Source organism: Zychaea mexicana (assembly GCF_025766255.1).
Source record: "Zychaea mexicana strain RSA 1403 chromosome Unknown BDB00scaffold_11, whole genome shotgun sequence".
In the NCBI taxonomy this organism is placed as follows: Eukaryota; Fungi; Mucoromycota; class Mucoromycetes; order Mucorales; family Lichtheimiaceae; genus Zychaea; species Zychaea mexicana.
The window spans coordinates 518984-531884 of record NW_026516674.1 but is presented as its reverse complement, the minus strand read 5'-3'; the positions used below and the strand labels follow the sequence as shown (position 1 = coordinate 531884).

The window sequence follows — 12901 nt, the reverse complement described above, 5'->3', positions numbered from 1 at the left end:
TTACCACCAGAGTTTAATTGCTTGTTGTGAAGGGAAATATTTTATACAGTAGTGACTTTATTGGATGTTTGTTTTGTGGTAGAATATAACATTATTCGTGCTGCAAGTAGCTATGGAACATACCAACCAGTAATTGTGGTAGAAATAAGAGATAAATATATATATACAACTTAAGGGAAGAAGTATAGTTACTAGTTTGATTAACGTGTAAAGAATTAAAAGAGGCTGGACATGATTATGCACCGCCTGTGGCCAACACTTCGTCTCCGGCAGGAATTATACCCGGGGTGGCGAATTGCTGGATACACGCGATCATACCCATGATGGAACACATGAAAATTGAGTGTAGAACTGTCCGACGGAATACATAGCCCTCACGACCTTGCATACCAATGGTTGACACACCAGTGGATAATGTCTGGGGCGAAATCATCTTTGCAGTGACAGCACCACTCGAGTTAGTAGAAGCCATCAACACAGCTGACAATCCGATCTGTTGGGCAGCAACAACTTGCAAGTTACCAAACAGCGAGTTGGCGGATGTGTCACTACCGGACAAGAAACAGGCGACCCAACCAAGCCATGCAGACAAGAATGGGAATGCATTGCCAACGGAAGAAAGCGTCATGCCTATGGTATACGCGATACCGCTAAAGTTGAAAAGGTACGCGAGTGCCATAATGAATGAGACAGTGAGGATAGGGATCCATAGCTGCAAAAAAGTATCCCGCAATGCACGTGGAATGATTTTAGGGCTTGAGCCGTTGTACAGAACAAGGCAGGTGAACGGAATGTTGGAAATAAGGATAGCAGTGCCAGTAGCAAGCGGTTCAAAGTTCCAAATTGCAGCGTATTTTCTACCATACAGCGTTAACCATACCTATATATGATGTGTTTGAAACGTTATAAGTTGTTCTTGATTCCATAAACATGATAATGACCACACAGTGACTTACACGTTCGTGAAGCTGGGGCCATTCCACCTTGATAGCGCCATACGAAGGGACATGGACAAAGGACCAGCTAATCAACGAGAATTCAAGAGATCAATCATACTTTGAAAAATAACTTGTAGAAAATTACTAAATATTTGTGCTTACATAATCACCACCACAACGATGCACACCCATGGGCTCCATGCCAAAATCGATTCATACAGAGTAGGTTTAGCGATCTCAGAAATAGGCGTGATTGACTCAGGATCTGGAGGAGCGGCAGCACCTGCAGCACCTTGTTGTTTACTGCTTTTTGAATGCATGCTGCTGTCATCCTTTGCGCCGCTAGCGCTGCCACTAGGGCTATTATTTCCGCCATTGTCCTTTTCCTCCTGGGAAACTTCTACCTTTTCATTTGAGTGATCTTGCGTACTACCAGCGGACGCAACTTGATGTTTTCCGTTGTTCAAGTTATCATCGGTGGGTGCAACAGCACCTGCTGATTCTTCATCGTTATGCTGCTTTGTGGGAGCATATACACAGGCGAACTCTTCGCGGTAAGGCGGTTTCCAGTATCGCAAGAAGACGATCAGACTTAACAGCGATGCCAGGCCGGCAATCAAGTCGGGCAATTCTGGACCAACCCAGTTGGCGAAAATGGCCTATTTTAATTTTGCATGGTTGCATTTTTTTTTGGCGGGGAGAGATGCACGTGCATTATTGTTCATGTTTTAGCTGACTGATCTCATACAAGAAAAGGAAAAGGTAGATCGTTTCAAAAGATATAATTTCTCTTTACCTGGATCAAAGCAAATGAAACGCCAGCGACCAATGCTGGCGGCCAGCACTCGATAAAGCCGGCTCGGAAACCGGCGAAGAAAGTCAATGCATAAATTGGCAAAAATACACTGACGAAGGGAAGTTGACGACCCATCATGGCAGACAAGCTCATGACGGGGAGACCAGTCAGATTGGCCAAAGTGATGACAGGAATACCCAAAGCACCAAAAGCAACAGGCGTGGTATCGAAGATAAGCGTGTATGTCAGGGCTTTGACTTTATCGAAACTAGCAATGGTGTAGGAATACTTTAATATCGCTAGTCTATAGATTCTCCAGAAACATACTTCTTTTGTCTTACCCAAGTGATACCATCAAGGCAGAGCAAATTGCTCCTGGAGTACCAAATCCAGCCACACCTTTTGAGATAAAATGATTCCAGTTCAGCATGTAAGCCTTAATTTCTTGGTGCTGAATAGAAAGACACACCTACAAAGAGCCGATAACCCCTCCCACCACTCCAATTCATCCCGTTACCTTACCTTCCAGTAAGGCACCAAAAGCATATCCGATAACAAGAAGCAAGACACGCATATCCGGTGGCGTGTTCGTGACGATCCATCGTCGGAAAATATCAAATACGCCTGACCTCACAGCCATGTTGTAGACGAACCTATAAGATGCATGGAGGACAGAAAATAAAATTAAAATAAACAACGCCTCCCTTTCGTCTAGAGACCGAGATGTAAACAATCCTTACATAGCGTTGACCTATACGTGGCATTTAATGTAAGTCAGTTTTAAGGTAAGTTTTAAAGGACATTCTACTTATTTGTAATGTTTTGAAGAAGCAAGAGAGACAATCTACGCACAACGATCCACATAATTGGCCAATTAGCAAAGACGATACCGTTTCCAATCGACTGAAATGCTTGCTGCGCTGGCATATCCCACCCAAATATGGCTATGAATATGCTAAAAGGGGTTCAAAATGAGTATTTTGCTTGATTTTACAGTATTATATGTGGAGATCAAGGGTCCTCTCTCTTTCATACCTGACAATCAAGCCTGTTAATGAGGAAGCATGGGCTGGCAGACGGAACGCACCCAGCATGATCAAGACGACGATAAGGGGAATGACGCCTACAAAGAACGATCCTACAAGACTGCCGCCGATTGGTGCGATGGGCTGGATAAACAGCCCCTCGTCGTAGGCTGACTGTGGAATCTCTGGATGACTTGTCGACATTTATCGGATGCAACCAGGAGAGAAGGGAAAGGGGGCAAGAAAGACGTAAAACACACAGTCAAATTAAGAAAAGAAAAAGGGAGGAGAAAAAGTCCAATATCAGGAGAAAATCGACAGGTTTTTATCTGCACTGGAGATGTATACAGTAGTTTCAGGAGCTAGTGCTGCAGCTGCAGTAGCTATTAGTAGCATTAGAAGTAGCACCACCGGCTTACCACACACAAGTGGCAAAGGTATCGGCCCACAAGCTTGGCTGTTTTTTTCTCATGCGGGGTTGAACTCAAGGTCCACGAAAGTAAAAATGTGGGGTAGTGAGGCTGTTAGTTTTTCTTTTTTCGCAGTAAGTGCGGGCGCAACATAACCTGATTTGACATCAAGCGAGACATAGAAAAGCAATACATACACACGCACATGCACGCTTCACAAGAGCATAGTGATAATAGAATTGAAGGAATCACTGTTTTCACAACTGCATCATTAATCCTCCGTGTTCATCCGCCATCTTCGGCCTCGTCATCTACTATAATAACCCATGGATTTTTGTGTGTGAGAACTCGGACAAAGCGAAGCCCGCGCATATGTACTTACAACAACTATTCCTGATCTGGCGGGCACTGTCTTTTGTCCATATATGGTAATATTGTATAACATTGAAATGCAGAGCACACTCGGTTTTGGATCGACCCGCTGAATAGAATTTATAGTCCAATTCTGGTAGCCGTGCGTATTAACAAAGACACCCAAAGCAAAAATCTCTGCTTCTTCCGCTCTCCCCATTTTTTTGCTGCTCCCATCCGGTATCCTCGACTTTTCGAGCTCCATTGAATACCACTTGCGTCGTCCACATTTAGCATATCGCTTTGTTTTGAAGATTACATTCCTGATGTTTCCGATAGGTATGTTGATTAGTAATATCTTGTTTCTTCATCTTTCATGTGGGGTCACAGAAAATCCCCATTGATTCTGGGATTTACCTCAAAAGACTACTGGTTTCAGCTCTGTCAACCGCTGGTGCTCCTGCTGAATAAGCAAAGCCTAGTTAGCCTAGCAATAAAACAGCACAAGTTACCATGGTAATGTCGTCGTCATATACAGTGGTACGGCAAGATCGACAGATCAAAGTCCAAAAACCTGGAAGTGAGATTTGTTTTCTTTGGACTATCTGTGTGCCAGGTGCCGGGGAATTTGTACCTATCGAATATTAAATTGAGAGGGCCCTGAGAATTTGTTAGTGTACAAATCCGGATGTCAACTGACGGGTGAATTGTGATGATAAGTAGAGGTTGATGATGTTTTGCTATACATATCAATGACGATGGAACCTCACTCCAAAGAAAAAAAGGAAAAAAACGCGGTATAGACAGAAAATTATCCCACTTGGAACCTCGTACGACAATTTTTTATCGAAAAAGCGCAAGAAGAAGGAGGAGGAGGTCACAAGGACTCTATTAGTACAAAGGTAAGGGTGTGAGAAAAATATGGATGGATGCCAACAAAAGTCTGGAGATTTAGAACGAACATGGGCCCTTTACCCAACTTGAGCAAATTCTTTTGCGGATATTCTTGTGCTGAAAGCAACGGGAGGAAATAATAGAGAGAAAGGGGAAAATAGGTCTCACGTGACAGTTTTCAGCCTTAACACTTTTTTAGGCGACAGTAGTGCCTTAAAACGAAGGTGATCGTGTTACCTAGAACGTCTTCGCTTCCTTATCGAATTCATTATATGTTATATGTGTGTTGATGGTCATTTCATTTTATTTCAAAGTAAATACAAAACATTCCTTACCTCTTTATTGCGACAAAAATGTCTGTATTTCTTTCGGTATGTCTGCAAATTTCCCAGCTCGCCTGCACTATCTCGTATCTTGCACAAGCAATCAGGAAGTGAAAGGATGGTGTGCTGTATGAGATTTGTAAAGGCAGCTTTGGACCTAAATTAATCAGAGTTTAACGATGGGAATACTTTTCATTAGGTTATCCTGTGCACACTGGAGAAACTTAAGAAGCAGTGGATAAACTAAAAACTCTTTTTTTTTGTGTGAAGACAAGATCAATGAGGAGAATGAGGGAATGTTGAATTTATGACAAACATAAAATGTACATGAGCATCTGTTACTTCAAATGAAGCCATAGGTGTGAGCCCATCAAGACTACTTATCGACGTTATTAATTTATGCAACGCACAATCATCAAAAAGCGCCATGAGATCATAAAGTGGATCAGCTTTTTGGCGGCCGAAATCGTCTACAAGAAGTAATAGGTTGATAACGAGGAAAATAGCTAATACTAACGCAAAGTCTCTTGGTTCGAAGTACGGCAGTGTCCTTACAGTACTGTATTACTATTGTCGGTAGCTTATGCTAACACCTACTGTACGTTGGAAGCCTAGTGATTTGCGGAAATTTTAATACGATAAGATCTAGTACATATTTCATTGCTTTTATTCATAGAGCAATTTACCAAAAGCAATATGCACATGTAAAGATGAGTGTCATCACTTAGTATTATGTACTCGCACGTCAATAATGTTACTCATGAATAACAGAATACACCTGTTTTTCAGGTAATGTGCCATCTTTTAGGTACCATAAGTTTCATCATCAAATCATTCTGGTTGTCGTTTACATTGACCCTTTTATAACTTTTGCTCGTAATCTTTTGTGATTGTTGTATAACACGCCACTACTCTTAACGACTTTTACCTTTATTCAAGAAAATGATATGAGCACCCAAATCCAAAGTATCACTTATTTATCACATAAAATTTATTGTAGAATGTTATACTTAAAACAAAAACAATTCAAACTGCTGTGCGTAAATAATTACAAATTTTTAGCAATCGTTCAATTCTTTTAACAACACACACGAACGGAGGTTGTTGGTTATGAGGTATCGCATAGAGATCGATGGACACTATTACACTATATTCGAAGAAAGTTATGTCCTGAAACAAAGAACAAGCGACTATAGAAAGCTGTTCTTAGGAATTTGTTGACGTTATGATTTGATTTTAATACTATGGACACACCTGTAACGACAACACATCATGGGAAAGCTGCCTAGCAAGTCGGTTCTTTCTTGCTTTAGGGTCAACTTATACCTCTGATTATTTGTCTAACATAACGTTTGGAGAAAGATATATAATGGTGTGGGTACTGTAGTGACAAAACCAAATGGAAGACGGATGTATGGATGTGGCAAGACTAAATCGTGGTGCTGATGAGCCTTTCCTTTGGACGCCATGCAACCAGAGCGAATTGCCACATATGTCAGATTCTCGGCAAGGCCAACACTTTGCTCTGTTCATCTGGCTTGAGTTCTTTTTAAAAGCCGGTAGAAAAAAGCCGCCGAGGAAAAGTACTGGTATCTTTCTTTTTACTGCTTTGATTCTTTAGAATGGATCATATCATAGCTGCCGAGGAAACTGCTACAGTTTAAAGCTGAATGAATGACTCGGATGCATAAACTTCAGCCTGTCGTCCTGGGAGTTAAATATTCATGCGTCTGTTATATTATAGTGAATAGGCATCCACCAGCATTTACTAGGGTACCCGGTTCTCAACTCGGCTTCCTTCTTTGAATCTCCCCTGTTACTCCCAGCCGATATCCTTATCATTTGTATACTCCACATTTCGAGTATCGCACTGTTTTATTTCTATACAGTAGGTAGCTTGCATTTCAATGGCAGATATACTTTCTTATGATCTAAGTTAGTCCGAACGTATCACCTAGATACTCTGGAAGTCCCATCGTTCGACCAATAAGGTTCACTCAAGTGCAGTAAAAAGGGGACGCTTATAATTCTGTTGATCCATCCAGAAAATCCGAAAGTTATCGTGATACAAGGCGACAACTCAGCATTGAAAACTACATACAAACATAGGATATGACCAATAAAACATACTTCAGTACATTGTTTCATCATGGACTAAAAGCCCAGTACAACGCTTTAGCAAAAGTTGTATATAAATGTACTTCCTGTAAATATTGCTAGAGCAACTCTTCATAAACGATCTTGTCGGTGGAAGAGGTACGAAAACGGGTGGACGGCTTGCTCCGAAAGTGATCCAGCGCCAGGCACTGATTTCATGGAGTTTGGTAAACGTATCCTTGTATCATCGATTGATTTTACTGCATTACTCGAGTACAGCTTTATACGCTATATTTGTCGTCAACGAGTAAGCTGCTAGTGTAGACAACTACACATTGATATGTAGTATATGTGTATTCTGATGGACGACATGACCTAGTAATGTGGTACAACATATAGCTTATTTTAGAGTTATGAGGCTCAGTAAGGAAACCCGAGCTGTGCAATTGATACGCTAGTAGCGACGCTGATAGCATACAAAGAGAGTACCTGTTTTGCATGATTGTTATATCTGCAGTTTTCTCTGTATTGAATATTAACAGATAATGTAATGAGAGTATCATACGAAAGTTGATAATGTGGGTGAAACTTTGACTCCCAGCTAAACTTAAACAAGGAGGGGAGTATCACACCTCCAAATCCCGCTTTCTAGTTGCAAGTTTCTTTTACTTTCCACATAGTGCCATGCTTGATTCCGAAGAAGACGACTATGAATGCCCCCTTTGTATGGAGGAACTTGATATTGCTGATCGCAATTTCAAGCCTTGTACCTGTGGCTATCAGGTAACCTAACTACTGGGAAAGTTAATGTGTATAATTTGAGATTGTGAAAAAATAAGCTAAAATTTTGAGCCACCATTACCATATATTTAAAGATCTGTCGGTTTTGTTGGCACCACATCAAAGAGAATTTGAATGGGAGATGCCCAGCTTGGTAAATTTCTTGTTCTTTTTCTCTTTCCTTTTGGAAATCTGGCACTTTTTCCATAATGAGAGATTAGTTTAAGGGGGGAGGGCCGATCGATGTTTAATGTGAAATTTATGCTGACGCAAAATTGTTATAGTCGACGAGAATATTCTGATCAAATGGCCGAGTTTGAGCCAATCAGTTCCGACGAGTAAGTTGTATACTAGTTAAACTGTATATAATAAGAATGAGAACGAACCCTAACAAAAACACGTGTTGCATATATTAAATAATATAGAATCGCTCGTATTAAACGTGAAAAGAAGGAAAAGGAACGACAACAAAAAGATATGGAAGCGGCAAATCGACGTCATCTTGCGAATATGCGTGTTGTACAAAAGAATTTGGTTTACATTATTGGCTTACATCCAAAACTTGCCACTGAAGACGTAAGTTTTGGGAGAGTCATTGATTTTTTGATGGAGGGAGTAGTTTACTAAATGGGAACAATTATCTAGGTAATACGGTCGAATGATTTCTTTGGTCAATTTGGTAAAATTGCAAAGGTGGTAATCAACAAGCGACCGGTAGCGCCAACGGCAACTGCTACAGGTGCAACGACAATGCAACCAAGCGCGGCAATCTATGTGACCTACCAGCGCAAGGAGGATGCTGCCAAAGCAATACACGGTGTTGATGGAACGGTGATGGCTGGGCGGATATTAAGGTGAGCGAGATTCTTTTTGTTATTTTGTGGATCGTGATTCATAATATACGAGCTTTAGAAGATACTGACCAGTAATTTGGATGTGATTGGCAGAGCGTCGTATGGTACAACCAAATATTGCACGTATTACTTACGAAACATGACATGTCCAAATCCCACGTGTTTGTATCTGCATGAACCTGGGGAAGAAGCGGATACCATCTCCAAGGAAGAATTGGCGACTGGGTAAGGAAGAGGGAGACAGCTATACTTCATACAAGTATACTTTTATGAGTTGATGAATCTCTGTTACTGAAGATTTTTTTTGTTTTTAAATTTTAGAAAACATCGTATGCGGGATCAAATGTCGTCAGATGCCGAACACCGAACTCACATCAGCAACACACATTCATCCAGCTCTATATCTAGCAGCGACATGGGTGGTAGTGGTAGTGGTTCTTCGAGCACTGCACGAAAACCGGCAACGCTGGAGTCCGTGGCCACAATATCGTACAAAAGCAGTCGTCCAGATCCATCCCACCCCAAAGCAACATCGGTGAGCGCGAGCGATCATGTTGTTGACGATGACAGACCAGCGTTGCCGGCAACAGCATCTTGGGCAAAGGCGGGAAGTGGCCCATCCACGCCAATCTTAAGGTCAGCAGGTGTCCTTCCAGAACGATCCTTGACGCCTGATAACTTTGGTCCACCATTAGCTGTAGCTGTGGCCGCGGCTGCTGCTCAAAAGCAACAACAGCAGGCTGCTAATGCAGCTAAGCGAAAACAGGATAAGAAGAAGCGCAAGGAACAGCAGCAATTGCAACAACAACAACAACAACAACAGCAGCAGCAGCAACAACAGTTACTCAATCAAAAGAGCGAGAGCAGTAGCGGATCTCGTCCTGCAACGCCATCTACTGCCACAGAGCCTGATCTGGTGACCGTTGCCGGCAACGGAGAGGAGTTTGGCGACTTGTTACGAACGGACAATACTAGTAATACTCCTACTACTGCCACCAATAAGATGGCAGCACGGTACGGCTATGATGGCCTGATTGGATTTGTTCTGGGTGAAGCGCTTGGCGAGGTACTGCCAACCCATGACAAAGCAAATGAGGATGGCGAGGATGCACCTGTTGGCGTGAGCGCATTGCATGAAGACGGTGAACAAGCACCCCCTCTCAGCAGAAATGGTGATTTCGACGAAGAGGAGGATGACGATAAGCTCACAATGAGTCCATTGGAATTCCTCACCAACGCGACACCTACTCACACTTATACCGGCACATTCAATCCTTTCACCCATCAGATATTGCGTTCCTCGGGAAGCTTATTTGAGACGCCTATGCGGAAATGCTCTCGCTTTGGATTTGCTCAAATATAGAACTCCTTTTCCTCGTTCAAGGTCTCCCATCCCTCCCATCTGTCTTTTTATATACACACACACACACACACTCTCTCTCTATCTTCCTTTTTCTTTTTGATATAGCATTACATAAAAAAGTATATCTTTCTCTCCAAAGATAATATAGTGAAAAATATACACACCGCTGGTGTTAATTGAAAAAGTCCCCACTAGTTGTTCCTATCTACACATATCGACTCGATATTCTTTTTACCGTTGTTCTTTGAATTGCTGAAATACCTGGTTTTGGTCATCACAGCAATAATCTGCTGCGGTACATACAACATGGGTTGTACCATCCTCTGAGCTTCCAGCTTAAAAGGTTTAAAACTATATCCAAGGGGCGCATATAATTTCCAGAAAGCTGCTATCATGCATAGTAGAAATGGATCTGCTTTGGGACCATATCATATTAAGAAAAACATTAATAATCTGTAGGCAGTGGTCGTAGCACCATGAATCGGAATGAGACCTGAAAGGAACAGGGCAAGCCATGTAACAGTTGTTCATACAGTTGTCCATAGCGTATATTATCATGTCGGAAGCTTTATGCATTTCGGCCAGCTTGTGATTACCGCGCGGTTAGCGTTGCATTAGGTTTGGATAAATAACCACTATCATGTGTAGGAACTTAAGTGCTGAATCTCACCCAGCCGCTCCTTGCAAAACGCAAACAGTGCGATTCATTCAGCCCAACTCAAAGTTTAAAAAAAGGAGGTAACCAAAAGCATGGCACGATGCGGTTAATAACAGGCTAATCGGTAACTCTTTTTCATTTTATGCTGTTATGTGTGTTTTTTTATTAAAGCGTGCCACGTTTCATGGGACGAGTGCGTGCATGCTGCGCGATGTGCTCGCTCCAGGATCAGGGCCGAATACAATAGGTAGTGACCAAGGAAGAATAAAGGGATATTACAGATATATCAGCGCACATTTCCTTCACCTTTAGTAATCGTAGACCCACGAGAAAATCAATGCATAGACCATGCTGTTTTGTTGTTTTATGGCCATGTTGAGGTACATGTACATATGCAAAAGCCAAGCATGTAAAGCGCGAGAGGTCGTAATATAATAGCCAAACCTTTTGCTTTTTCGGTTGCAGCCTTTAAAAATTACAGCCTGTGTGCTGTTTGCAAACAGTAATAAAAGGCTCAAGTCAGTGTTACCATGTATATCACAAGCCTAATCTGTAAATTAAGCGAGGTGTGGTAAATAACAAGCACATTGCATAACTTTACATGTTTAATCCTCGTTGGTGTGCTGGATCTTTAGTAAGTTAAATAATCAAAAAGCGTTATGTCCCCTCCCTTCTCCTCTCCCCCCGAGAATTTGAACATGCAAATAAGTGATGATCAAGCATCATCCAGCCGTTTCTCCGTTTAATCATGCTGCAATGTGTCATGTTCACGGCAGCAACGTATTTGTTTACTGCTGTATGATGACTCCTGGTACCTCTGTAGATGGTGCACATACTATACTGGTAATGGTTTGTTACTGCCGCATTATTGTGCTACTGTGCCACTTGTGCATTTTACAATATTTGCGTCTGCTCAATAAACATGGGAGGCTCCAACCAACTGTGCAAATTTTTCTAGAGACATGCATATTTTAAGATAGTCCATACAATAATCAGAGCCTGGCTTCTGGAGCCTGATATGATGCAAGCCCAACCTACTTTTTCGAGGCCGTCGTATAGTCAACGGTATACTGGGAGAGTGTTTGTCGCAACTTGAAAAAGACCTCAGCTAAATTTGCCCATCAAATCGGTGCCCGTCGAGGAAAAGCAGCAAAAGTGCAAAGAAGAAGAGAAAAACTGTGGCGAAAACCTTCCATGTTATTAGAAGCTTTTCAGAGCAAAAAAATCATCTGAAAAGGCCAAAAAGCAAGTTTGATGATTTCATTGGCGCAAACAGGGGAGGGAAAGCGTCTGTCTCCTCCACCTCATGCAAATTTACACGTACTGAGTGTGCAAAATTCTCCAGCCCATCCTACTGTGCATAATCATCCTAGTAGGATACATGCAACGATAGCAGACACGAATCTATCTTTCATGCTTCGACCTTTACTTTGGTAAGAAATAGTCCTATCAAAAAAGCTGCTGTAAAACCTTTGAAACCTGTGAACGAGGCTGTAATGCTTAGCTTGCATTGCATTCCAGCAATGTAAAAGCCTAATGCTTCTAGATAATGCAGTCAACACTTTGTGCTTTGGGACGCTTTGACCTAATCAGGCTTATACCACTGACCAGAACATTTTAACCTGTGCAGTGACTAGGTGCCACATTGCTAGCTGCGAATCATACTGGCTGAGCTATACATCACCTCCGTCTCTTCACGGACTACTCTGTTATTGCCATAGTCTCTTTCGGTATTTGCTTGACTATACGACGGCCCGTGGCTAGGCAAGTATCTTGGTCATTACATGGACTGCCGAATTTAAGGTATGCACAGACACATCCAAATAAAAATTCATCTTTTACCATTTTCGAAGGTTGCAAACCAGTACTGTTGATTCAAGAGGAATTATGTCTTTAATACTTTTTAAGCAAAAGCGTATGCATTTCTTAAAAAGGAACAACAATGTACAGGTGTTCGTAGCACAAAGGGTAATATCTGGATGAATATTTGTGTCGAACAAGCAAAAGTATCTCCTCCTATACTTTTCATTTAGTCTAATCAAGTCTCCACCTGCGGGAGCTAAGCATATATATATTGTGCGTTCCATCGGCTCCGTTCGTTCGAGCCAACAAGGGCTTCATAGCAGACTTTGTTATTAGGTTGATCACGGGAAAACGGAATAAAGATCCCCTTTCCGCAAATAAAGAAGAAACTAAATGCAAGAAGATAGCTTCTGCTTATTATGAGCACAGCATAAAAAGAACGAACCGACGTTGATGGGGCAGGCTGCAGCAGGAATAGAACTGCGTTAATGCGGGTGTCGAATTTTTGTTACCGCTGCAAGTCTTTTTTTTTTATAAAAAGATTCATAGCATACAACTAAGTTGCGCTGAGAGTCAGAGAGTGTATAGGAAATGGTTATGCTATCATGA

At 41.8% G+C, this 12901-nt stretch overlaps 2 protein-coding genes across 2 annotated transcripts; one reads left to right on the top strand and one right to left on the bottom strand.

The window, feature by feature from the left end:
* Positions 1 to 235: 235 nt before the first annotated feature.
* Positions 236 to 2963, bottom strand: BDB00DRAFT_757452 (lactate permease; the record flags this gene model as incomplete). Its single annotated transcript, XM_053118987.1, has 9 exons — positions 236 to 880; positions 957 to 1023; positions 1101 to 1174; positions 1337 to 1597; positions 1735 to 2002; positions 2076 to 2133; positions 2257 to 2387; positions 2576 to 2689; positions 2770 to 2963. 9 exons carry the CDS (start codon positions 2961 to 2963, stop codon positions 236 to 238), a joined length of 1812 nt encoding a protein of 603 aa, XP_052983341.1.
* Positions 2964 to 7426: 4463 nt separating this feature from the next.
* Positions 7427 to 9994, top strand: BDB00DRAFT_806676 (uncharacterized protein). The gene is made up of 7 exons (XM_053122281.1): positions 7427 to 7617; positions 7710 to 7768; positions 7899 to 7952; positions 8040 to 8190; positions 8260 to 8468; positions 8562 to 8693; positions 8790 to 9994. The coding sequence occupies exons 1-7, from the start codon at positions 7519 to 7521 to the stop codon at positions 9829 to 9831; spliced, it is 1746 nt and encodes a 581-aa protein (XP_052983340.1). The 5' UTR covers positions 7427 to 7518; the 3' UTR covers positions 9832 to 9994.
* Positions 9995 to 12901: the final 2907 nt, after the last annotated feature.